Below are 27,754 nucleotides of genomic sequence, written 5' to 3'. Positions count from 1 at the left end.
CGCCCTGCACTGTCGCTGGCGCGGCCTCACGCGCGGGCACGCCGCCGGCTCTTCTGCGCCGGGGGCGTCAGCTGCCCGGCGGACTCTGGCCCGGGAGGCCGGTCTGAGCGAACCTTCTCACCAAAAATAAAGCCACCCCCACGTTCGCTTTTGCGAGGGAGCTCAGAGAGCGCGCGGCGCTGCGGGCTTTGAATCCAGATGGCACGGGTGACCGAAGAGCTGGGAGCGTTTTGCCACCCACAGCAGGCTCTACTGCCTGAGCGCCCCTTTCATTGTCTGTAAAACACGATGATAACCTCTGCCTAACCAAGCCCAACCCTCCCTCCCTCCTGGACAGATACTGTCGCATGTTTGTCCAGTCGTGGCCAGTGACAGGCTGCAGTGATGATCACACACCTGTCCCTGCCTTCTGTCTGCAGTTTACAGTCTGGTCAGTTTCGAGGAGAGTAGGTTGCGACAATTTGCTACAAAAGCTTGTGAACTGCACCATGCTGCATATAGGAAGTGCATGAACAAGAGAAAATGAGGAAGTGGTAAAGGTCTCAAATATAGTAGGAAATGCAAACTTGCGGCCTCCTGATAATTGCACATTGACTAGACAGGGATAGGTATAAAAATCCCTTTCGAAAATTATTCTATGGCTGGAGTTTTGCAATCACTGAGTATTGTAATCTTTTAAGTTTCACCCAGTTTGAATGCCCTTCAAGTAGTTGGTCAAGTTACCTATGGGAAGTAATTGAGGCTTAAAACAGTGTGTAACACACAAGGGGATACTTAGGAGGTAATTATTTTCCAGGAGGAATAGGATTTTAAGTTGCTGAGGGCAAGCATCCTCTTTTTTTTATTATTATGTGTCCTGGCGTTGATCACTCCATACTCAACATGTAGTAGAGACTCAATAAACGTTGAGTTAAAAAAATTAAAAAATGGAAGGACCTTGAGCAGATCAGTTGTTGATGTCTTGCTTTGGAATAAGGCTGTTGAATTTAAGATTTTTTTATCCTCATTTGTATGATACAGTATTCTAATTATGGGGGCACATACTCGTTCTTGACATAAAACTGAGTCATGAAATCAACAGAGTAAGTATCAGTTGTGAAGCTTTAAAAAGGCTGAGTAAAATAGTTAATGCAGGGAACAGAGAAAGTATCTGAAAGTGATACTTGTGCGTGGTTGACTTTTTCTTTTCTTTTTTGCCTAGCAAATCTCTGAGTGATGAAGAAAATTTGAAACTGTTTGGAAAGTGCAACAATCCAAATGGTCATGGGCACAATTATAAAGGTGAGAGAAAAGATGAGATTTTAGCCCTTTCAATAGGATGAAAATGTTCAGTAAATCCAGTGTTAAAAAGTAATAAGCCTATGGATAGCGATGAATGCTTTGACCCTTGGCTGGAAAGTTAAGTGGAAGCTCAAAGTCAAAAGATCTATTGTCTCTGTTGAATGCGCCTTAAGTTTTACCTTGCACTTACTTACCTGCTCTGTTACAGATAGAAAACATTGGATTTAAATATGTTTTTTCTTGGCTTTAGTGTGTGTAATGAAATTCTTTTGGCACCACATTTCCTTCTAATTAAGAAATCGGACATTGTTGAGGTTAATTTTAAAATTAGATTGAATTCTTCCAGTAAATAACTGACAAAAGGGAACAATGGCTAGGAATAGACAGGATAGCAGGAAAAAATAAGTTAGGTCTAAAACTTTTGTCAGCAGTGTTCCTAGAAAGTAGTTTATGCAGGCACAAGAGATTTAATTCTTTGAGGTACAATCATTACCTCAAAAAAAGCTACGTAAGCCTTATGGAATGACAACATATGATGTCATAGAGTAAAAAAAAGAAAAGATATCAGAAGATGAGGATTTCTAGTTTCAATACTGCCTTTTATGTGATCTGTGGTATCACTTTAATTTTCTCACTTGTTACATGTATATACTGGTGTTTGTAGGGAGCTGAAAAATGTATAAAAGTTACTAATTTGGGGACATTATTATCAAGATGTTTCAAATGCTTCCCGACAAGTACCTGTTACAAACCATTGCAGTGAGTAAAGGGAAAAGAATTTTATACTCAACATTAGTTTGCTTATACAAAGAGGTACTACTCACTTTTGGGCCAACTTGGTGTGATGCTGGACACCTCCTTGTACATTTTCAGTTTTCCCAGGCAGTGATCAAGCAACATCTCAATTTCACCTAGTTGAGATCCCTACCTAGTACATCAGCATCACAAGAAGAATTTAAATCCTTTTCGGTCTTGGCTAAGCTCCTCTGCTTAGCCAAAACTGCTCTTATTTGAGTCTTACTCTAACTGATAAAAAGAGCTTAACAAAAAGAATAGCTGTTTTTGGGGAAAATAACATAAGCTTTGCCAGGCAGAGAGCTAATACTTAATTTGTGTTGCTAACTTGTGCTTGGATGTTAATCTGTTGAAAGTCATTCTAGTTTTCTTGGTATTTTGTTTTCTTTCCCATAGTTGTGGTGACAGTACGTGGAGAGGTATGTGCTGAAAATATTTGTGTGGTTTGTGCCAATTGCCGGGTCCCTGTCAGCCAGTGTGATAGAATCTGTGTTGAAAAATGCAGTTCAAATCAGTGTTGCTTCATTGTTGGCTTTTATGTATGGTGAGCTGCTTCCATTCCAGCCTTTTCTCCCAAAGTGTCATCTTTAATGTGCTCTGTGTAGACTGATGAAAGAGAATACAATGAAACGGATGACTGGAACACTTGATATTTCTATTCTGAGATCCACAGTTGTCTGAGGGATGAAGGCAAATGGGGCTTGGTTTCTGCACACTGTACAGGCTTTACTATATGCCAGAGGCTTCAATATGAAGAGCATGTGATAGTAATATTTACCTTTGTTTGTTCTGTAGATTGACCCTGTCACTGGGATGGTTATGAATTTGACTGACCTCAAAGAGTACATGGAGGTAATGGCATGTTGAGTACTTAACTTTGTGCTGTTCTCTGAGTACAGTATTTGATGGCCGCCTTCTCACTTCCTCAGCCAAGTATCTCCAGAGGTTCTGTGAACTGCTGAGTGTGAGATCTGGGGAGTAGTGGGAGAAACTACTGTCATATTCTAACGTGTTTGAGTAACTTGGGAATTAGTCACAGTTATATTATGGGAATAAAGGTATAAATGTAGCATATACGTCTTATATTCTTGCTGACATATCCTGATTTTCTCTTTTTAACAAATTTTACTGAGACACAACTTTTTTCCTGGAAGCTTTCTTTTCCTTCTCTGAACTTTCTTTATACTTATGATCATAGATTTTAATATCACCTGCTCTTATTCACTCTAGCTTTATTATAATTCAGTGGGGACTTTAACTCAAAAGAAGGTATTCAATAAAGGACTTACTGTGAGTGTATCATTATTGAATTTTTACATTGCAAAAGACCTTAGAAATTAAGCAAACTTCATTCTGTAGATTAGGTTTGAAAGGTGCTAACAGTTACCAACTTGCTGAGGTCATGTGGTTAGTCCTTTATAGAGCTGAGGTTTCCTTCTGCCCTTAGTTTTTATGATTCCATTACTTCTCCTGTTTATTCACTTTTTCTTTTCATTTCAGCTCTACCCCTTAACTTTTGTTCTAAAATTTGATGTTTGTTTCTAAAAATGCTATAATTAATAATCATTACTTTCATATTACTCACATGTTCAGTAAGTTTACTGACTTTGTGGCCATCTTCTAGCTAAGACAGGGAATGCAAAGATGAGACAGTCCTTATGCAGACTCTTTACATTACTTTTCTAGGAGGTGTAGAATAATAAGTGGTCAAGAAGTGTTGCTTGAATAAATGAATAAGAGATTGAGTGAATGAACAAGCAGTATTGTGCTTCACATTACTTTAGCAATGCAATAAATACATAGTTCTTGCATTTACATAAAATACATTTATGCAAAGTACTGTACAAAACAAGACAGTACGAGAAATGAGATGACCCAAGGAAGCATATTACTTAAATACTAAAGATGAGGTTCTCTACACTTTCCTCACTTTTATCTATTCCGAAGACACTACATACCCTATGAGTAAAAGTGGCTCCTCATGGCATACAGGGTGAATTAGAACCCTACAGAAGAGGCTTCAGTAAAAAGTTGGGACTTGATCTGGAGTAAAGATAAAACAGATATTTCTTTTCTTGATATACATATAGAGTAGCCTTTCATGCGTTCTTTTAAAGGCTACTTGGTTTAGGACTTACTCTTTTTATATATTTCTGCTTTTGTTAAAAAAAAAAGGTTGCTATCGTTTTTATTTAGATTGTTTCACAAATGCTTACATTTTGTGTAACAGCTAAAAGTAAAGGCTTAGAAAGAATAAGACAATTACAGTTCTTGCCAATGACAAAAGAAAAATATCACGTTAACATATACACGCATTAAGAAGATACAGCCTACATATTTATTCTGCTAAGAGCCCAAGCTCACTCTTCAATAACTTCTCATAGCAGAAATTTGGAACTACTTACGTAATTTCAGTTTTGTCTGTGTTAGAATATGTAGTCTTTACTGGATCTTTATCCTACTGAAATTGTGGCATTATGCCAAAGGTGAGAAGAAAGAGGATTTCTAGTAACTGGATAGAATTCCAGATTGAATGTTAAACTGAATTCTGAGTCACAGTGATTTATTACCAGAAACTTTTAGTGACTTCTGTCTCTTCTGACTTTTTAAAATCTTTTTGTATTCTGAAATGAGAACAACTAATGATAAAGATCTGGGCCTTTATTTTGCTACCTTAAACTTTATGAGATTGCTTTATAGGACATAGATAAGACACTGAGAAGTACTGAGTTAGTGGCTGAATGATAAGGTTATGTTTAGAGACAGAACTTTGGAATTTGAGTCACAAATGGAGTCATGTTCTTCCTTGATTTCATCCGTAGGAGGCAATTATGAAGCCTCTTGACCATAAGAATCTGGATCTAGATGTGCCCCACTTTGCAGATGTTGTCAGGTGAGTATGGTGATTTTGCTGTATTTTGATAGTGAGAAGGTGTATTGATTTAACATTTTATCTGCCTGCTCTTTGATTTATAAAGTTTTAGTTTGATATCTTTTAAAACTAGAATGCTGTTATTTGTAATTATTAAACAATATTTTGTTTATCATTTGCCTTTTTCTTTCCTTTTTTTCCCCAACAGCACGACAGAAAATGTAGCTGTGTATATCTGGGAAAACCTCCAGAAATTTCTTCCTGTGGGAGTTCTTTATAAAGTTAAAGTATATGAAACTGACAACAATATTGTAGTCTATAAAGGAGAATAGTTCCTCGGGGTTAATATTTTAGAAAGACTTAATTTCTTTTCAAATTTGAAAAAGATCTTCATTCCTTTGGACAATTAAGAAGTCTTCCCAAAATTGTTGCACTTTGTTTGTCATGTTCTGGAGAACCTGATCTGTTGGAGTCAGCCCTATTTTTAAGTCAGATCTATTTAAAACCAAATTTATACTGTAATCCTGAGTATCATTTAGAGAGCCTTTTATCTGTTGATTAAAAATCTCTTCATTTTTAGCAGAATGGCTTGGTATGGAATTATTTGAAAGCTGAAGAGGTCTATTTTTGTTGGTTGTTTCATTGTCATTTTTTTCTTGCTGTAATTAAATTGCAAACATGTTTGTGATGAGTCTTGTGAAAAACAAGATGACCATAAAGTCTGGTAACAAAGACATCATGTATTTTTTTGTAGAAGTGTTGTTGATTACTAGGAGGTACACTCAAGCAAAAGTTTCTTCAGTGAAAACTAGACATGCAAATCATCTGAGACACAAACCACCCATTGTAGATGGATGTTCAAGGCTCAGTGGAAATGCTGCTTCAGTGTACATTGTTCATGGAAGCTTGGCCCAGCTTACTAGAGTTTACATTGCTAGTGAGGGACACGATGGATGTCAGTAAACTACTGATTATGTCTGTGTCTCTAGACTTTACCCACGCCCTGACAGTTTTAGCTCAGGAAAACTGAAGAATAGTCACATGCATTAAACCCTGCTAAAATAGTTAACATGAAAAGGATACATTACCTGTAAAGCATCTCTAGTACATGTTTCCTAATTGTTACCATTTCACTCTGATCATTAAACTTACCTCCCTAACTTCAGCTTTATTCTTGACTTTCATCCCTGGTATCTTTTCCTTATAATTAAGTCCACAGATTATTGCATTTATTTGATTTGTACAAAGAACTGGGGGTTTTTTTTTGTGTTTTCACTTAGATTCTAAACTTTTCAACACGGGCTTTTATTTTTCTTTGTGCATAGCAACTTATCTACAGTGAATTCTCAGAATGTTGCCACCTGAAAGTGGTAGAAGGACTTGCACAGTGATTACTATTCTGGAAAAAATTGAAGGAGGTATGATTTTATTTTGAAAAATGAGTAACTACAGAAATTTTACTATAAGTTTTGACAGTAATGCTGACTCCCCTTAATTCTTTTAAATAAATACAATTTTTATAGTGCTTATTCATTTATATTTTCATTGACTACCTGAAAGGAACACAGTTACAATTTATTGAGGTGCTTTTTGTTTTAACTTCCACAGATACCATGCAAAGTGGGTGTTACCCCAATTTTACAGTTGAGAAAATTAAAATTGAATGACTTTAAGCTACTTGCTTGATTCACTTAACCAATTTCAAGCCATCTGTTTGACACTCAGAGTCTGACTCTTAAAAAAAAAAAACACAACAGTACACAGGGGGTTCTCTTAAGTTTCCCAAGAACCTGCTATCAGAGACCTTATCAAACTAGATTTTAACTACAATATTACCTATTTCCTTTACTATTCTGTAGCATTACCTGTTTCATATACCACCCTGAATTCCTGTAGGTATTCTACTCAGAGTATCTAGTAAATAGTACTAATTTTTTTTGTCATTTAAAAGAATGACATATTGGTAGAAAGTATTGAAATTTTATAGCACCTTATACATAATGGGTACTTGGTAAATATTTTTAGAATGGAGTAACATGAAAAATTTGAGACTTGAATTCTAGTCCTCATGCTCTGATGCTTCTTTTTCAACTCAGGCCTTTCTTTACCCATCCTTTTCTTGGCCCATTCTTTACCCACAGTGTGGGGACTATGGGCTTTCTGAAGTTGCTTCTGCCTGATCTCAGATTTTACCTCAGTGATTTTAAATATCAAATGAGTTAAATATTAGTTTAAAGAAGGAAAAAGATTACTGTGGGTTGGTGAGATTTGGAAAATCTTGAAGAGATAAGTCCTGAATATTATCTGAAGTGGTGGGATAGGTTTGGAGTTTAGGAGAAAAGGAAATTAATCCTGAAAGGATAAAAATTGGTGAGTGAGATTACAAGGGTGGGGATGTTCAAGTGTATTTGGGGTATTGAATAGATTAATCCTAATATGTGGTGGTAAAGTGTGGAACTGTCATGGGAAGTTAGTTTGGGGACCACCTAGAGCTCTTTGAATATCAATTTGGGTTTCATCCTTGCAGGAATAGGAAGCTGTTGAAACTTTGTTCCCATTTGAAGGAAGATGAACAGCTTGGACAAAGGGAAACAAACCAGTCACAAAGCTGTGATCTGGACAAGAGGTGATGGTTGTTTAGAGCATAGTGATGGTGGTAGCAGTAGAAGTAGAGTGACCTAAAGGATGACAAAGCGTTGTTAGCTCTGTCACTGTGGTGTCAGTGTTTTGCTAAATGCCTTTTATCTCACCACATTTTATCCTCATCACCACGTGGTAAGCTAGTGTGTTAGTTTTCTATTGCTGTACAGCAAATTACCCCAAAGCATAGTGGCTTCAAATAACATGCAGTTATTATTGCATAGCTTATGACTGCTAGAACTAAGACATGACTTAGCTGAGACCTCTCGCTTGGCTTTCGCACAGATCTTTGTTGTCGTCACCTTAAAACTCAGGAAGGATCACCTGCCCTCCTCACTAATGCTGTTGTTGCCATCATTAAGTTTCTCACTGGTTGTAGGACTAGGCCTCAGTTCCCCCCTTCTTTTCTTGTCACATGGGCCTCTTTACAATGAACCTCATAACATGGCAGCTTGTTTCATCTGAGTGAGCAAGTGAGAGGAGAGAGGGCGAGGGCAAAGGAGAGTGCCAGAGAGAGAGGCAGAGGGAGCGGAAGCTAGAGAAAACATGTACCAGCTTGAGGGAGTCACAGCCTGTGACACATTCAGGTTTTCTCTCTTGTGCCTTTGAAGCAAGTCACTGGATCCATCCCACACTCAGGAGGAGGGGTTGTACATGTCTGGTGTGTAAAGTGTGGTGTAAAGAACAGTAGAGGAGAAGACAGAGGGGAGGCCGGGAGTGTGTAAAATGCCTTTTTGACCCCTGGTGCGTGAAGAGCATTTCATTTTGCAAGAGTGAAATACCAGAGTAGCAGTGGTTGTTCCAGTGGGAATGATGGGGTCCATAGGTAGGTAAATAATAAGGATCTTTGAATCATGATTTTTAAAGTAAACAAATTGTAAGGTGAGAAGTTAGGGGAAATTATATTGACTGTGAACAGAGTGACAGAGTCGCCTATCGTTTGTGATGCCTTGAGTGATGAGGTCTCAACAGGGAAAGAAAGGGCCAGAATAATGACCAGTTTTGTGCATGTGGCCAGACCTGCGATATGTCTCTCATTTTTTCAGTTTCCACTCTTGCATTCTTCCTGGAAATGGAATTATCTTAAAGATGGGAAACAGGTGGTGCTCATTTTGCTTTTGTTATGTCTGGGATATTTCTAGTCTCCCTTGCACATAGAAAAATCATTGTTAGTTTCACACAATTTAACTTTATAGCAAGATTCTTTTGCAAGACACTTGGAAAGTGGCCCAGATAAACACTGTCTCTACATAGCTGCAGAGAACTGCTATCACCACAAAAGAGAAGTTGGGGGAGGTAGTTCTTTCATTGAAGGATTTCAAAACAGCGATTAAGCTTTTACGTCACTCATCAGTTGGTTTGCTTCCTTTGAACTCCACCTACCCACTCCCACCAGTATTCTGTCATATTGAGACAGGTGTACTAATCACTAAGAGAATACTAGAACTATTCTCTCTTATCTCCCTCCCTCCCTCCCTCCTTTCCTCTCATTGTCTCTCTTTCCCCAAGCCCCCTTCTCTCTCTTACCTGTTGTTGGCTGAAAACATATCTCTGGCTTGTATTCTTCATAATGCCAGTAAAACAAGTCCTACTTTAGGAATTAAGGCCAACTTCACCCTCATTTGTTTGTTATTCAATGAAAGTATTCAGTTTGGTAGGCTAGTAAGTGCAGACTAAGTTGTTAAACCCTTTCCACTTTTCACAAATAGTTTAATGAATACAGGCACAGTGACTAAGAACAACATGAGGGAATAGAAGGGCTGGTGTAGTCTTCTAACATTTTATTTGCCTACGGAACCACATGTGGGTTGTTTTACATCTCAAATGTAACATTTCCGAAGGTGAATTTCTGATTTCTCCCTCAGAGTGTATTCCACTGGCTTTTTAAAAAATGCTACTACCATCCATTAAATTTTTTTACAGTTTTTTTAATGGAATGTAATTAAAATTGAAGAAGCCTTTACATTAAAATTTAATCTAATGTAAGGTACCATTTATATATTGCTTGTTGGCCTTTTGGGCGTATAGGACCCGCATTCAGTATCACCACCGTAATGCACCCACCACCCAGTCACCACAGCCCACCACCATAGGCTGTTGGGCCTCCTTATTCTCACCTGCTCTCATCTCCTCCCCTCTGGGTGCTTCAGTTCTGTAGTCAGCTTTCAAGGGTTAATTTTTAAGCTTGTCTTTATCTGACCCTTGGTTTGATTTCTCTGTATTCCACATGTAAATGATACCATTCAATATTTCTCTTTTTCCTTCTGACTTTACTTAGTATTATCCCTTCCAGCCCCATCCATGTTGCTGCAAATGGTATGAGTTTATCCTTTTTGCTCTCTGCGTGAGATTCCACTGTGTGTGTAGATACTGCATCTGGATGCATTCATCTGTTTTTGGGCACTTGGGTTGTTTCTACATCTTGGCTATGGAAATGGTGGTGCAGTAAACATGGGTATGTAATCATTCATTTTTTTCTGGCCAGAAATGTGGGGGCTATCTTTGATTCCTTTCCCATGAACTCCTTTCCTGACTTTTCTAAGCAGAAGGTTCTGTTCTTTCTACCTGTAGCATACTTAGTTTTGCTACCTAGTCCACACCATTACTACTACTTGCCTGGATTACCAACATGCCTCTTAATTGGTCTCCGCTTCCATTTTGGTTCTCTCTCCCACGTGCATGCACACACACACACACACACCCCAGTATACCTTGAAAGCTTCCTCTTGCTTTCACGTTAGATACTCACACTGTCCTGCTAAACCCTGTAAGCTTCAACCACTGTCTACTTCCCCACCGTCAAGTTCTTCAGGTCACTTTGGCGTTTTTTCAGGCTCTGAAGTACACCAGGTTCATTCCTGCCTCAAGATTTTTGTGTCCCTGCCCTTCTGCCTGGCATGCTTCCCCTGCCCCCCACCACATCGCCCTCATAAGGCCTCATTCTTCTTCTGACCATCGGAGGAAAAAGCCTTCCTTGATCATCTTAATATGGAGAAATCCTCTGTTGCTTCCCATTGTCCTACTCATACATTCCTCTTTGTTGTAGTTTAAAAATTATATTTATTACATTTTATTAATTTGCATTCCAATTTATTGTTTGTTCCTACCACAAGGATATTCACCTCTTGAGGGCCCAGTGCCTGTTACACATCAGATGCCACATATAATTAGCTATTGAATGGGCAAGGTGTCTTCAGGCCTTAAACAATTGTTTGAACCTGGTTTAGTAAAGTTTTGATATTTCTGCCCAAAACTTTTCAAGTGTACTTTGCTTCAGCTTAGAGAAGAACCACCCCACAAGATGATCTTGTGTGCCTCCAAACCTCTTTATCTGGCTGACTTTATCTTCCTGAAATTTTGCGGTTCCATTGTTGTGTGCAAGTTGTTTTATTGTTAACTACTGCTTAAAGATGAGCTAAAACTTTGAATCCAGGGTCATTTTAGTAAATTGCTGTCTGCATTTACACCAGCATTTTTCAGCAGCCCTGATTTGGACTCACTCCCAAGGTGTTCCCTTGTACCAGGAGAGACAGTGACAGTGGCTGGGTAGTGGCTTGTCCCAGCTCATGGAGAATAGGTTTGCCCCATGCAGGTCTTGCAAAGAGTGCTTTTTTTTTTGTTTGTTTAATCATTCCATCTCTTTGGCCCCAGAGAATCGGGTTCCTGTGAATCAGAACTAAACAGATATGTGGCAGCAACAAGGCAATACATGTTGTTCAGCAAACGGCCTGATTTGTTGTCATAATAACCCACAATAATTCTCACAGTACTTGGGGTGAAAGCAAGACTGAAGGTAAGAAAGAAAAAATAAGCCTAGCCAGATTGTAGGGTATACAAAGTATTCCACCCTCATTTGTGTTTATATTGATGTTGGTATGGTTAGCTGACGCAGGTTTTTGGTATTTGTGGGTTTGTTGGGAATCCACATTATGCCAGCAACTCTTTGCCCAGTGTCCCAGTTAACTACCATGGCTCCACAGGGTGATGGTCAACTCCAGCGCCCTGACGAAAGGAATGTTGAAGTTTAGGAATCTGGTTAGCCTTGCTCAGTGAGCGAAAGAGGTGGGGCTGAACCTAGGCCTGTTTGGCTTTAAAATAAAACAAAACTGACTCAAAAGCTAAAGTAACTATTTCTAATATGTCTCCAAGGTCTTGAAATTTGCTTTTTGTATAGATTTTATTAATTTTCCCAAAGACTTTGCAAAGACCATCTGCCTCTGAAGTTATAGTGTATAGGTTATATATATATATATATATATATATATATGCATAAAATAATTTCTCATGTCCCTCAGGCATATATATTTAACTTAAGCCACTGTGTGTATGTATATCTACATTATGTATAGATATAGACACACATCCGTGTGTGTGTGTGTGTATCATTTACACAATAGCCAGGTAGGGGGTGGTCCAAATGCCCTGCCTCACAGCTAAGCCACAACAAAGAAGTAGGCTAGCCACTGGAAGCAAGATAATTCTAGTGTTCCACTTGCTCTCCTGAAGGGCATGTGGAGAACTTGTCACCGAATTCAGTGCTGGGAAATGCCCTAGCCTCACCTTTCAGCACACCTGGAGGCTCCGGCACTGCTCTGTCTCACCCCCACAACACTCAACCAAAACCTCCCTTCCCACCTTGTCTCCTAACTCAGCTCCTTATGTAGAAAACATTAATCCCTCTCCCCATCGTGTAGGTTCTGTGCAAGAGGCAGCCTTGAGCTGACGCAGACTAAAAGATTTGTACAGAAACTTGAGGGGTAGAAGTGAATGTGGGGCAAAGGGATAAAATCAGGGAGCCATTTCTTATTACAGTTACAAATTAGCAGTTTTAGTCCTTGTTGCAGGAGACATTTTAATTTGAACATACTTATATTGTTAGACCTTGCTGGCATTCTCCTACATCAGTGTCTCATTCGTGATTTTTTTAGGCATTAAATAAATCGGCCTCCCTTGTGTCATGTACTGTCCTAGGTGCTTTGTGTGTGTGTGTGTGTATTTAATTTTTAAAAATCTCCATGACAACCTTTAAGGTAGCTACTGTTTTGCCCCTGTTTACAGACGAGGAGACCAAGGCCTGGGGAAGTAAAACAAGTGTGCAAGGCCCACAAACAAGGGCACATTCTGAGGAAACTGGACGCTGGCTTCAGAGTCTGTACTGTAAGGCCGTTGCCGAGTTCTCTCTTTGATGAAACAAAGTTTTACTCAGTTATTAAGATTTTCAGCATTTCTCTTAAAAATTAATGTGGGGGCATTGATAGACAGTAATTCACTATCTAAAATTTCTGCCTGCACCAAGTGGTCAGTTTTATAATTGAAAAGACTGAGGACTTAACCAGGTATGAAGCTCTTTGAGGAAATGGGATTTGAAAGACAAGATTTTTCCTTTCCTACTGTCTTAGTATGATTTATCATTTCCCTTAAATGAGTGGGAAATACCATTTCCAGCACAGATGAAGAAATCTGAATTTATAGACTGGACTGTGAAACTGCCATCAAGAAAACCCAAAAGTAGAAACACAGTTGAGCCTGTGAGTGCTGACCTTATCACCCCCTTCTTCCGTGGGTTTTCTTGCAGATGCCTATAAGCATTTTTTCTTTGCTGGGAACCAAGAGGTTGATTACACATGGGGTCGGGATCAGCTATTCCTGAGACTGAGAATGTACACACTTCTTTAGCCCTTTATTCTTACTCTGTTACTCACCCTCCTTGCCAATTACTGGATTCACTCAAAGAGTGGCCAGGGATGAGATAGATACCTGGGCCCTGTGCTGCTTTCCTTCCTGCCTCCTGCGCCCAAGGAAGACGTCTCTAGTTGAGTGTGACACTGCTTCTGAGCCAAGTTTTTGCTCCTTCTCAACATTGGTCCCTGCAGCTTGTCATACAGTCAGATAGGGCCTAACAAACACCTACTTACATTCCTCACTAGAGCCTGAGTGTGTTTCCGGGTATAACAGACAGCTCGAAACCGGGATCTGGAGGAGGCTGAGAGACTGGGCGGGCCTTATCTAACATGGAAAGGCCCAGGCAGGAGGTAAAATGACTTGTCATCTATTTTCTCACGGGTTCCCATTTCCACCTTCTGATCCCCTGCTCTTGCTCAGCTGCGCCTGTGCTGTTTGTCTCAATTCAGTTACTCAAATTTGAGTTGAAAAGCTTTGTAGCTGCAGAGAGTATCATTGCTGGGATTCCAATATTTGTCATACTTCTCATGTCGAACCCAAGGTGGAGGACAGTTTTAGTCATAAAAATAAATTTGAAACCTGTTTCCAGCTTGTTGGGTCAGGCTCACTGCAGCTTATCTTGGAGAATGTTGCAGTGCAGCAAGGTAGAGGGAGCACTGTCCATATGTCAGCAAGGGACACCTGTCCCCTCCCCTTGTCATATGACCCAGGGAGCAGTTCTAGGGGACTCCTGTTCAAGTAGGCACTGCTGAGGGAGTCCTTAGGGTGGTCCGGCTAAGGGCATAGGTTCTGAAGTGACATGGACATAGACTGTTCTTTCACACCCAGCTTCCCACTTGCTTAGTAACTCTGGGCAAACTATTTCTCTCTGACCGAGTGTCCTTGTGTAAAATGCCTTATCATAGGCTCATCACAAAGATTAAATGTGATGATGCATAAATATAAAGTGCTCAGCACAGAGCCTGATAAATACCAATGGTGGCAGCTGAGCGCGTCACCCGGCGGACGTCAGAGCCTGGAGCTCTGGGAATCTGTCCCACTGATGAAACAGCCATTAAGCTACATTCAGTGTTGGCTTTTTCAGAACTCCAGAATCTAGTACAAAACAGAACAAAACACTTCACAGTTATTAAGGGGATAATTAGAAAAGAAGCTGCTGAATTTTGACACATTAAGAAAAGTCTGCAGGTGACTGGCTGACTGCTGAGATGACAGAAAAGAGACTTCGGTCCCAACACACAAGCAACTCAGTTTTGGAAAAATTGTGCAGAAAAGTCACTAGATAAAGGGGTGACTGTAGCCGTCAGGTGGCAGCAGCCAGCAGCGTTTCTGGGGAGAAGGGGCGCCTGAGTTTCCATAGTTACCACGTCACAATATTCAGCATGTCCAGTTTTTAACAAAAAAATTGAAGGCATAGGAAGTAGTGAAGTGTAGCCTACTCACAAGGAAAATGAAGAAATTGACAGAAACCCAAGGAAGGTGAGTCGGTGGGTGGCTTCCTGGCACTAAATCTTGGTGTCCTAGAGTTTAGCATAATCGCCAAGGAGATAACTGTTGGTCATGGCAAGTTTATTACTACTAATAGTGTACTTCTTAAAATACTATGAATATTGTAAATTTATCATGGTGGAAATTACCAGAAGAGGAAAAAAGACCAGTTTGCATTTGAAAAAAGTTCAGATTGAGAAAATATCATCCTTAGAAACTGTTATAAAGTAAAAAAGAAGAGAAAATATCACCCTTAGAGCTGCTTCTGAAAACATACGCTCCACATTCTATTAATTTTTTAATGTGCACATAATAAAATTAGACAAAATTCTCTTTTAAGGCGAAGTAGTCATCTGCTAAAGACATTTGAATTTAGAAATTCACTATTCTTAATTTGAAGCACAGTCTATTTGGCCTGACACAGAAAAAAATGCCTTTATTCCAAAATCTTTTCTTGCTATTGATGCTCAGACATGAAAATGTTCCTGTTTCTTCCACTTCAAGCCCTGCTGATATTGCCAGTAGTGCCAGGCTGTTCCTTGTCTTTCCTTTCTTTCCCTGTTGAGTAGCATGAGTCATCGGAGTTCTGTGAAACATGAGTGGGTTTGGTCAGAAATCTGAGCTCATCTTGAATGTGAGGAAAGATTCTTCCCACACTCAGGTGCAGAGGAATTATTTAGCAATCAACAAAAGTTTAGATTGGCAAATAGAGGGCTGTCAACCTGTTAAATGGAAAGTCAGAATTGCAGGTTACAGTCAGACCAGGTCTAGGAATTAGAAAAACCTCAAAAGCCCCGAAAGATCAAGCTGGGCATCTGTGTCCTGAGGTCTACCAGAGACCTGGAATTGTCCACCAGGTGACCCTGAGGTGTCATTTCTTCCAAGGCAGTGGTAGTAGTTTTACATTGAGAACGTTAAGACTTCATCTGTCGGAGCACTGACTTGGGACTGAACATAGAAGGGCATAGTGGAGGCAAGAGCAGTTATCCCCCAGCTTCCTTCTAGAAGAGGAGTTTGCTGATGAGAAAGACGAACAGGATCCGAACGGTATCGATGATGGGGTTGAGGAAGGCTCCGCTGGCAGAACTGCTGGTGTGTCGAGTCGTGGATAGGGTTTTGTATGGGTGTGTGGTTGGAGATGTGGCCGGGGTTGTGTTTGCCTTGGTCAGGGAGGTATGGGAGGCTGTGGAGGTGTTGGGATGCTTGGTTGTAGTTGTGTCTGAAAAAAAAAAAAAAAAAAGTGGCATCAGAACCTCTGTTACGTGGTACACAAAGTGGGCTCTTCTGAGAGGACCCTAGAGCTTGAGTCCATGAGCAGAATTCTATAAAAACTTCTCAAGTGCCAGGTGTGCGTAGATGAGAGGAAAACTGGAGTCTGGAAGGGCTGTGGTGCTGGGGCACAATGCTCTTTCAGATTTACACCTGTGGAAGAAAGACTTTATACTGAATTCACACAACTACTGGCCATGCTGTTGGGTGTCTCAGATGTCTTCATGCCCTTAATATTGTGTTAGATCAATCAGTGCAAATGCGACCCAGAGTGGCACAAATTTGTCTCAAAGGTTGCATGTAAACTTGTCAGAATCACATACCATCCCTACCTGAGAATGGTGACCCTGCTATGACGGAGGTGGAGGGGGGCCTGTCCCAGCCTCTTTCTGTGACTTCAGAGCTACTAGATATCTTGTGCAGGGATCCAACAAACACTCGTTCTCTGCAGGCTCCTCACGGAGAAGCAGAGAAAGCCAGACCTGTGGCCTGAGGGGCTGACTGTATGTACATCTGAATCTGGAAAAACTGAGTTTGGCACATAATACCCTCAAGGGTCTGAGTGGACCACAGCAGGAACAACGAAGAAGTAGGGAAATGTCTAGTGATTTGGTTAGCCTGGAAGGTGCTTGTGTTCCTGTGCCATTGTCTTAGAATGGCCCTAAGATTAAGTTTCTCCAGCAACCCTCTGCATCAGAAAGTTAGTACACAGCCAAATTCTTTTTCTTTCTTTCTTTCTTTTTTTTTTTTTAGTTGAATTTTATTAGCATATAGCTAAGTGGAGTCCCAACTCATCTTCCTTAGCATTTACACAGAGTGGTCATCTCAAAAACATCCTCAAGGAAGGAGATAATATCCCAGCTTGTTCACAGAGAGAGATACCTCCAAGGAAACAGTTAAGGCTTTTATTTAAGTTTCTTCAGACACACCACTTAAAAACTTGTTGAAAATGGGCATTACTTTGGCCACATTTCCAGTGCATGGCTGGCAGGAAAATGCATAGCCTACTATAGCTACGTCAGTGTTGGGGTCTCCTGAGGAAGACTAATGCTTTTTGTTAATCTTCCGTTTAAAAACCTCATTAAAAAATATCCACAGTTTTAAGTACAGGAAAAGTGGAAGAAAGTGTAAGATGTGGAATTTGAGTCCTCTTTGCCATTTGTTTTCTCTGTGGCTTTAGGCAATTTACGTACCATTTGTTTTAGCTCCCTGGAGGGAAGTAGGAGAGAAAGAAGGTGACAGAAAAGGGTGAGGAGCCCCAGATGGTTTGAGGCTGGGGATTTTAGATGACAAAAGGGCAGTAGAAATTTCTGGGGCTTGTGATGTGGCCAAAAGTCACTCTGAAAACTAATGCAGCTATTGGTATTTCTGTGCTATCACCCCTTCCTTGTATTGGTTAAAGTCTGCCATACCTAGGAAGCCTTTGTGTGAGTGGGAATTCTTTTTGAAAATTGAAGGAGTTGACTTTCATATTGAGTCTGTGTACTGAATAGCACAGCTCCTTGGGCAGCAGGAGTCTAGATACACAGTGACAGGGTCCCCGGGGGTTGGCGGGAAATCTTGGGGATGGCTTTTCCCATATGGCGTAAGTATAAGGGATTGAGCTAATCTTGTGTAGGTCTCCGCTGATGTCTGAGTAATGCATGATTAGAAGACCCTTTTGTCTAGGACACCCATAAAGTAATCTTCTAGGAGATTGAGTTCACTGCTAAATATGTAGATAGGCTGCAGAGGAACTTACCTTCCCCTGTATTCAGTTCCAGGGAAGAAAATAAAGCTTCTTTGTTAAAATCGACTGCAAAGGCTCTGTGGGGGGGCAAATCAATGGAAGATAATGGTGAGACTTCAGCTGTGGAATTAAGTTCAGTTCCTATTTTTACCTTCCCAGAGGATCCCAACCTCTTAATTCTTTTTGTGCTCAACGTTTTCTGCAATACACTTAACAGATCATGAAACCTAGTCTGCTTATGTTGTCTTGATTAGGAGCTTCCGTGATCTTGTTCTGTTTTATGTTGTCTTGACTAAGAGCTTTCATGATCTCGCTCCAGACAGGATCACATCCATCACCTCCCCCCAGCAGCTTTACCCCAGGGAACTCCTGACATGAGTTCTGGTCTTCGTGCAGGCCAGTCCTCCCACCTGTCTCAGCCTGCCCAGACCCATCTGTGCACAGATCAGCCCGGCCTCGGTGAAGTCACTTCTCTCTCTTGTCATTACCAGATCTGTCTGCTTCAGAGAGACACCCCTGCACCGCGTGTCCTTGCTGTGGGCCTCTCCCCACAGGAGAGCCAGCAGTGCCTGGCACAGTAGGGTCTTTGCTTGTTAGTAATCTGTGCAGCTTGGTCCTTCTGTCTGTGGGGCTAGTATCTGGCCTGTCTCTTGCTCATACAGTCAGCAGCTAATGGAGAGTACAGCACACAGCAGCCATGGTGCTCAATGCCAAGGGTACTGTGGTGAACAAGACAGACATGGCTCTTACCCTCCTGTATTTACTGTCTCTTTGGAGAGAGACAGATTTTAAATGCGTCATCAGCTGATGAGCTAATCAACCACAGGTGTGGTGCATGCCCCCAACCCCGAAGCGCTGGAAGTCACCAGAGCGTATAACAGGAGTCTTAACTTGACCTGGAAGTTTGGGAAATGCTTTCTTGAGGCAGTGATGCTTTAGCCAGTCATTATTTCTGTATAGGCCTTGCTGCCCAACCTCAATATAAGGTCCGTGGCCAGGGACTGCTTCATATTCCTTTGGGCCCCACCCAGCATGGTGGTGCACCCTGCTTTCTGTGTCCTCCATCCTGTGTGCTGCTTTCCTCCCCTTGTTAGCAGTTCTGTCTGAGACTGTGTCCACTGTCAACAAGCAGAGAAGCTGGTGCATTAGAGGGGTGCAAGCGGGGAGGGGACGCTGTCAGAGGGAAGTGCTGTTTCCTTTGCAGATTGTCACCATTTGTCTTTCATTGTCACCTGGGGCGGAGAAGCTCTGGGGAGGCGAGATGAGAGACTGCCCCGATTAGTGGTGACCGTGGCTGGCTAGCCCCTCTGCATCTGTTTTTGCTACTTGCTCTACCGACACCTTCTCCAAGGCCTGTGGGGTCTGACTGGCCCAAGGGGTGGCAGGAGAGTGGCAGTGCCCTCTGCAGAGATGAGATGATTCACAGTGGGCACAGTGACGCAGCCTGATAGTCGGACAAGTCCTTTCCGACTGGCGGCCTGATTGTGCTAGGGCCTCCTAGAATTGGTTTCAGAATTCAATCTGATAACAAATCCCTGGCTGGGGGGGGAGGTTGCAGTGGTGTGACGCAAGCCCCAGGGGCCTCATCTCAGAATCCGAGTGTGGTGTCCATTTTGCGTGGCACTAGAAAGCTAGTTTTAGTATACAGTCACCAAATGTTTTAAAAATGATTCTCTGGTTTGAATGTAGAGTCTTTAAACAGATAGGGTAGCCAGTGACAAAGATTCTGTGCTTGATCAAACTTTATTCAGGCCCTGGAACTTTCTCCTAGACCTGTCTAAGCACTTCCTTGTAAGTCCAATTTTAGCAAGAACCCCCTGACCTACACCCTCAGCCCTATATCTGATCACCCTTAATATCTGATTGAATTCCTCATCCTCCACCACTCCTCAGGTGATATTTAACTGCCCTGACCTGCGCTTAGAAGAACCCTACTAGGTCAGCTTGGCCAGAATCCCTCTTACCCTTGCTGTGACCTTTTAGTGATTTTCTATCTGTGGACCCCACACCCCACTCCTTTGCTAGACATTCCCACTTGCCCATATTGTTTTTAGAATTGAACTTGGTCCATATGTGCTTTTCTTCTACTGAAATAGTCCTGAATAGTTCTGAATTGATCCTGTGTATGTATAGATTTATTTTGACTTGGCTTGAACTCCTGTCCAGCTCTGGTTTTCTTTTGCAGCAGTTCTTTATGTTTATTTTGAGTACACACGGTGTGTATGCACCTGTGACTGTGCACAGATTACTATAGATAAGAACACAGAGATGATGAGACAGAAAAGGCGCACACCCACCACAGTCTCCACACCACATCTGCATTTGATTCCTTCACAGTCAGAGTCAAAACTGCCTAAACCCAAAATGAAATGGTAAAAGCCCCAAGCAAATAATGTATAGGCAGGTTCTTACTGTAGGATGACTTTGGTTGTGCTTTTGGAATAAAACTTCCATTTGGTCTTGAAGATCCCGCTGTCTGCGTTCTTCACGCGATATAGGACACTGGTGTTGCAGTAGTCATCTGCCGCATCCCAGAAGCCTACTGAGTTGTTGTTCTTATCTACTGCTCTCAGGACCACACTGCTGATATTTTTATTCACGGGAACCAGTACTAGGAGGCAATGATAAGGAAACAATCAGTCATCTGTGCAGTAAGACACGGGAAGCAAGTTATGAAGTCAGAATTGAGTTTGAGGAAACAAAAAGTCATAAGTAGCATATACATGTAGTATGGTCCCAATTTGGTAGATGAAGTCGACGAAAATCTAGAAAGAAATACCTCAAAATGTTTCTTGCAGTGATGAGTAGGATTACAGATTACTGTTGTTTTTTTTTTTTTGGTCATAGCACTTTTTTGTTTTCCAAATATTCTGTAGTAAAGGGTGCACAAAAGAAGACCCAGATCCAGATCCTGGCTGGTTTCGCCGCAGACCAGCTGGCTATAATCTCTGGAGCCCAGTTCCCATCTACCAGATTTGGGGGGTCGGGTAGAGTGGAGTGTAGTAAGTGTGCCTGTGAGAGGGTCAAGTGGGCCTCCTGCTGTGTGCCTTCCCAGGGGCACCCAGTCTTCCTCTGGTTCTGTAGAGGAAAGTGCAGCACCCCCTTGGTTCACTCCTGTCCTGACCTTTGCCTGGCTGCCTCCCTGAAATCTGTCCTTCCTCATATATCCCATCCCCATTCTCTTTCCAGGGTCCTGCTTATATCTCTCACCTCCAGCCAATTCAGCCTTGTTTCCTCATATTCCAGAAACTGTTTTTGTACTACAGCTGGTTTCATCTGTATCAGAATCTGGCCAGCCTGTGTAGGGCGCCTGGGGTGCTCCTAGTAATGATTCACTGGCTGACTAAGTCATGTGTCTGATGTAAAATCCCGTGAAAACTGAAAGGTTCACGACCCTCCCTGGTGGCGCAGTGGGTTAAAGCACAACATAGAAAGCTAGAGGCAGCTGCTTCAGCACGAGTTTGATCCCCAGCCAGGGAAGTGACCCACATGGCACATCAGACCTTTCTTGACCTGCCCACTGCTCCCCTCAACAGTGTACTTTGTCGGTCTGCCTGTTCTGCTCCCCACTGTCTGTGGTGAATCCTCTCATCCCTTGCCCCTTTGGCGTGCATCCCAGTTCTGTATGCATAAATAAATAAATCTTTAAAAAAAAACCAAAAGGTTCAGGAAAAAAGATGGACAAGTTCCATCTCTCTTGCCCATGGAGGTAAAATAAGGAGGCAAATGATTACCCAATATAATGTTAACAAACTTAATACATTGTGGTTTTCTTTGACATCAACACAGATCTCTGAAGGTGTTACCTGAGCTGTCACCATGTCTTAGCCTCTGCCAAGCTATTTCTACAACATTTATTAACATTGACACAGGCCCTGAAGTTAAAAAAAAAATCAAAATCAAAATGAGGAGAAGTAGTTGGCTTGTGGGGATATTTATTGGCTGTCCGAAGTGCCGAGTCCTGGTGGGGTCTACAGTATAACGAAATCTGGAAGCCTGTTGTGTAATTCTTAGAGTAGAATCTGGCACCTAGATTTCCTGCCAATGGGGGTGGGATATAGGGAGCCCTATCACATGGAGGCATTATGTGATAAATCGCATGGGAAAAAAATGAAAAAAGATAAGGGAAGATCATGTAAAGGCAGACCATAGTCCCTCTCCTGCTGAAGCCTGGGCTCTGTTGGCCCTGGGGGTGATGTCACCCTGGTGGGCTCTTCAAAATGTGGTTATATTCTAAAGAGTCAGGATAACACAGGCAGTGAGAAACAGGCTGTACCTGGCTGGACCAATCTTGGCTGTTATTTGGGCTCAAGTATTAGCTGTGTTACTTAGCTAATGACCTTGGGTAAAAAAATTTTTTTCAATATTAACAAATGTAATTTTATTACATTTTATTTTATAATGAATTCTGACAACACTTACAAGATCTAAGTAATTCAGCATACCACATGTGTGTGTGTGTGTATAATAGTTTTTTTTTTACATCATTTTGTGCATTTTTCCATCTCAATTGTAATCCCCTTGGGCTTCCCATCACCACATCATGACCTTGGGTAAAATTTTAACTTCCCTTTGCCTCAGTTCTCATCTGTAAAGTAGGAAAGAAAATAGCACTTGCCTTTAGGAGAGTATTCAGCACATAGTGGGAAATGTCAGCATTCACTACTATAACTGACAGCCCTACCGTAGTAATTATAGTCATTACTGCAAGTTACAGTAGCTGAAGGCAGGGTCTCTGAAGCTGGAATGGTCAGGTTCATATATCAGATGCACCATTTCAGTAGTTCTGTGACTGAGCAATTTGCTACCAAGTTGTTGCTACCAATTTGCTACCTTATAACTGGTCATTATGAGGATTAAGTGAACAAATATATATATGTATATAATATATTAACATAGAAAAAGCTCTGAATTAGATATGAAAATACCAAGATTCAAGAGCCAGATCTGCCATATCACATCAGTGATACCCTGAATGACCCATCTAATTTCTCTCAGCATCCAGCTGCTTCTATGCAAGAACAGCAATATGTTACTCATCTGCTCACCAGATTGTTCGCCCATAGACCGTAGAGACAGCACCTCTTGGAGTTGTGCAGTGTACACTCGTCCATAGCAGCATTGTTTTATCACGTGGTTGTGAAAAGACTACAAACTGTGATACACTCATTATCCCTTGGAAAAACAAAAATTTAGAGAAGTTGCTGCAGGTGTGTTCTTGCTGAGACTCTGCAACTCAGGTTTGCACAGAGAACATGCAGAAATGATCCCACCCAATCCATTGTCTCACATGTTCTCTCTTTTTTTTCTCTTTCTGCCTCCTCTGCCTATCTGGTTCAAAAATACATATTTTTTGTAACTGAGAGCAAGAGTTAGAGGGGTATGATCTGAAATTTTGATGAACTCTCCTCAGAGAACAGAAAGAAACAGAAAATTGTTTCTACTCACCTGTGTAGAATGTGCTGTTTTCATAGACCGTTGCAAAGAGCTGGATGCCTGGCTTGGAGGAGATGGTGACGTTCTTGAAGGTCATGCAATGCTCACTGTAATTTGTAGCACTGGCAAAACAAAACAGCAGTCCAAGCCACAGAAACAGCCGCAGTGTGGAGCCAAGAACTGCCATGGTCTTGATATATTTAGAAGCTGGTGGTGGAACTGGGTAAGGACCTACAACTCACCTGCTTATATGCTCTAGGGCTGGAGCTCCTGGATGAGGTCATATATGCAAATCTCCCCACCCCTCCCAAAAATAAACTGGCTGCTGCAATTTGGCTAAAGGTAAGACCAGAAATGAGTCTCCTGGTACCTGTCATCATGATCAATTCCAGTTTTACTCAAGAAGAGGAATGTAGTGATCTGGTTTTACTTTGCATTTTATTGACCTCGGCACCTGCTATTTGAGGAAAACTGTTAAGGTTAATACTGGAGAAATGAACCTCAGAGTTGAGTAAGCATCACATACCTGATGGGCTTAGATGCTTAGTCTTCTCCCTACAAGTAAGTCAGGCATGTAAGCCCCTCGTTCCAGCACTTCAAACCCTTTTCTAATTCTCCTTAATCCAATCCTTAATCTAATATTTCCAGTCCCAGTTCATTTTGTGACAGCATAGAACTAAAGAGACTGTGCTTCTGGATTTATATTTATTTCTTGAAAAAACACAGCTTTGGTCCACCTTATTCCTAACACTTTATTCTTTAGCACCAAAACACAAGGAAACTGTTAAAAAAGATCAGTGTTTTTTCCATATCCTTAAATTTTTATAAGTAACTCACTGTATGAGAAAAAAAGGGAGGGAGTATTTTATATGAGTAGAAAGAGCAAAAAATACATAGAATTTAATCAGGGTAGAATTAATAAATGTTTCTTTAAGAGAAGCACTTATGGAATGGTAGGTAAAGACCTCTGAAAAGAGGCCCTCCCTGGTGGCGCAGCGGGTTAAAGCACAGCACTGAGAATCTAAAGCCGCTTCCTCATGAGTTCGATTCCCGCCCCGGAGGTGACCACATTGTGAGGCAGACCTTTCCTGACCCGCCCGCTTCTCCCCTCAGCAGTGTATTTCGTTGATCTGCTTGTTCTGCACTCCACTCTGTCTCTGGTGAATTCTCTCACCCTCCACATCTCTGGCCTGTATCCCAGTTCTGTATGCACACATAAAATCAAATCTTTAAAAAAAAAAAAAAAGACCTCTGAAAAGATCCAATCCTGTATGAAAGCAGTGAGAACACTACTAAAGTCAACTTTTTCAGAGCTCCAAAAATTAACCAAATTTGCAACATTCAGAGAAACAATTGCTTTAGACTTAAGAAAAATGGCCAAATCTCATGAAGCGCAGTAACATTGTGGGATTTTACTTGAACGATTTACATCCCCTCCTCCCGCTCTGTGGTTGTTCAGAAACAACCTTGCAACTACAACAGCCGTGAAGACCAGTGGGTTAACAGTCAATGAAAGGGGACAGAATGGGTGTGTAGCTTTCCAAAAAGCCTCACTCCCAGGTGCCTGGCTCTATGAGAGCTGTCTAGAAATTGCCTAAAAAGCTGCATTCTCAGGGATTGTCTTTATTTGACCCAACTCAGAACTTAACTCTGTGCAAACTTAACTATGTGCAAACACTGTGCCACTGATAAGGCATTTGTCAAAAATAATCTGTGTGTGTGTGTGTGGGGGGTCTTTTTTTTTTTAAACATCTCAGTTGCCTGGGTTTTTTTTTTTTTTTTGCTTGCTTGTTTGTTTATAAACATTCCAGTTGCCTGTAGTGATTCCAACTGTGACTAGAAAGGAAAAAAAAATGTAAAGAAAAAATAAACAATACCAAACACTGGGAAGTGAGATGTTGGTTGGGACTTCTAGATTCTAGGAATCTACACGCACTTACAGGGTTTTGTACATTCCCAGGAACGACCAAAAAGCCCCAACTTCTCACCTCTGGTTGACCTGGAGGCTGCACAAGGAATAAATCAAATTTAAGGGAGAATTGTAAACTGTGTGTCTGACCAGTGAAGGCATGCCCCATAATACACACACACACACAGGAACTTGGCAATTCATTAGCTGACCACTAAAATAACTAAGCAGAGATTTCTGTGGCTACACATGATAAAGATTATGGTCTTTATGTAATTCCGGAGTGTCACTGAAACAAATACATCAACAGTTTACAACAAATAACACTAAAAAGGAACTGTAACAAGCCCTGAAGGGGAGGGCAGTCTGCTGTTCAGAATGGCCAAATATGTGTATATAAATGTTAAGTATTCAGCAAAAAAAACCCAAAAAAACAAAAAACAAGATATACAAGGAAGAAGATGTTCAAATATAGGAAAATACTCTCAATGAATAAAAACTGTCCCGAAAGAAGCCCAGATGTTGGATTTACTAGTCAGAGACACTAATTTGAGTATTACAAATATACTAAATAAGTTCTTTAACTTAAAGAAATTAGGTTTAACAAATGAAAATATGAGAACGATAGGAATTCTACACTTGAACAAGTACTGAATTAACAACTGAGGTGAAAAAAAAATTCATTAGAACGACTTAACAGATTTGACCTGGCAGAAGAATTATCAGTAAATTTTAAGATAGTCAGTAAAGATGTTGAATCAGTTTAACAAGAGAAGTGCCAGACTTAGACACTGAAAACTATAAAAGACTCAGATATTTAAGTTGATCTTGAAGCAACAACAAAATAGGAGGACTCACCCAATTAAAAAATTTCCTACAAAATATAGCAGTCGAGACAGTGTGGTGCTGATAGGAAGATAGACATAGATCAATGGAATAGAACTGAATCTAGGAGTAAATCATACCTTATATCAATTGACTTTCAAAGTGAATGCCAAGGTAACCTGATGGGAGAAGAACGGTATTTTTCAGCAAGTAAAACAACTGGTTAGCAAATGGGGGAATTAAACCCCTGTCTCATATCATGTAGAAAATTAACTCAAGGAGAGCAAGGACCTAAATGTAAGAACTAAACTCATCATTCATAGCATAATACCATAGATCTTCATAAATCTTCATTGTTGTGGTGGGGAGATCAATGGCTATGAACAGATGCGGGGGTGAAAGACTTGGCTAGAGACAGTATAGAAAGCAGGAAAGGCAGATTCATTGATCACTGCCCAAGAGAATCAGGGAGACAGAGTGTCTGCAAAGCCATGGAGTTTGAAGCAGTTTTTATATTCTGAACTTGTGGACTTTTATAGATTTAGGACACAGGTCTGTGTTGGCTGCTATCTACTCAAGTATCAGACTATAATTAGGTCCTGCATTTTTTAGAATTTACATCAGATTTCAGTGACCATACATGGGCATCATGGGCCTGTTTCAATAACAATCATATGATTCCCGTGGTATTTCTTCAAAACATCCCATAACTGCCAAGCAAGGAAGGGATGTGAGTTTTTAACTCTCTAAGCCCCAACATTCATTGCCTTGGCTTAGACACCAGTGTAATAGATACGGTGCCTACAGCAAAAGCAGCCAAAGGAAAAAAAATAGATAAATTGGACCTCATCAAATCTAAAAACTTTCATCCTTAAAGGACATTGTCAGTAAAGTGAAAAGATAACCCAAATTATGGGAGAAAATATCTGCAAATCCTTTGTCTGATAAGGACTTAGTACCCAGGATATATAAATACTTACAACGCAACAATAAAAAGACAAAGGTTCTAATTTTACAGTGGGCAAAGGATTTTAATACTCTGAAAAAAAAAACACTTATCACTAGTAAGTATGTGAAAAGATGCTCAGTATCCTTAACCATTAGGAAAATGCAAATCAAAACCACCAGTCCACACCTACCAGTATTGCTGTAATCAAAAAGACAGATGGTAACAGTGTTGGCAGGCTATGGAAGCATCGGAACCCTTCTGCCTTGCTGGTGACAATTTAAAATGATGCAGCCACTTTTAGAAAAGAGTTTAGCATTTCTTTTTTTTTTTTTAAGATTTATTTATTTATTCTTACAGAACTGGGGTACAGGCCAGAGATGCGGAGGGTGAGAGGATTCACCAGGGACAGAGTGGGGAGCAGAACAGGCAGATCGACGAAGTACACTGCTGAGGGGAGCAGCAGGCGGGTCAGGAGAGGTCTGCCGCACCATGTGGTCACCACTGGGGCAAGCGGGGATCGAACTCATGCGGAAGTGGCTTTAGCTTCTTAGTGCTGTGCTTTAACCCGCTGTGCCACCAGGGGGGGCTACATTTCTTCTTTTTTAATGTTTTATTTATTTATTCATATAAGAGCTGGGATACAGGCCAGAGGTGAGGGGTTGTGGGGGGTTGGGAGGATTCACCAGAGACAGAGTGGGGAGCAGAACAGCCAGATCTACTGAAATAGACTGCTGAGGGAAGCAGGATGAGACAGGAGAGTTCTGCTGTGCCACGTGGGCCTGCTCCCTGGCCAGGGATTGAACTTGTGCTGCAGTGGCTGCAGGTAGCTTCATAGTGCTGTGTCTTTTTAAAGATTTATTTATTTATGCATACAGAACT

The 27,754-nt window shown here is 41.1% G+C and overlaps 1 protein-coding gene across 1 annotated transcript in view; it reads left to right on the top strand.

Moving 5' to 3' along the window:
• PTS (6-pyruvoyltetrahydropterin synthase) overlaps positions 1 to 6,113 on the top strand; it is a 6,451-nt gene extending 338 nt beyond the window's left edge. Inside the window, exons 2-6 of the mRNA XM_004689259.2 lie at positions 1,202 to 1,281; positions 2,473 to 2,495; positions 2,872 to 2,928; positions 4,899 to 4,969; positions 5,157 to 6,113. Coding sequence (XP_004689316.1) covers positions 1,202 to 1,281; positions 2,473 to 2,495; positions 2,872 to 2,928; positions 4,899 to 4,969; positions 5,157 to 5,280 — 355 coding nt within the window. The 3' untranslated portion in view covers positions 5,281 to 6,113. The remainder of the gene's footprint in view (positions 1 to 1,201; positions 1,282 to 2,472; positions 2,496 to 2,871; positions 2,929 to 4,898; positions 4,970 to 5,156) is intronic.
• The last annotated feature ends 21,641 nt before the right edge of the window (positions 6,114 to 27,754 follow it).

This window comes from Condylura cristata, unplaced genomic scaffold (genome assembly GCF_000260355.1).
Source record: "Condylura cristata isolate star-nosed mole 26May11 unplaced genomic scaffold, ConCri1.0 scaffold00025, whole genome shotgun sequence".
NCBI classification, from domain to species: Eukaryota; Metazoa; Chordata; class Mammalia; order Eulipotyphla; family Talpidae; genus Condylura; species Condylura cristata.
The sequence above is the reverse complement of the archived record's forward strand: the minus strand, read 5'-3'. Positions and strand labels throughout refer to the sequence as shown.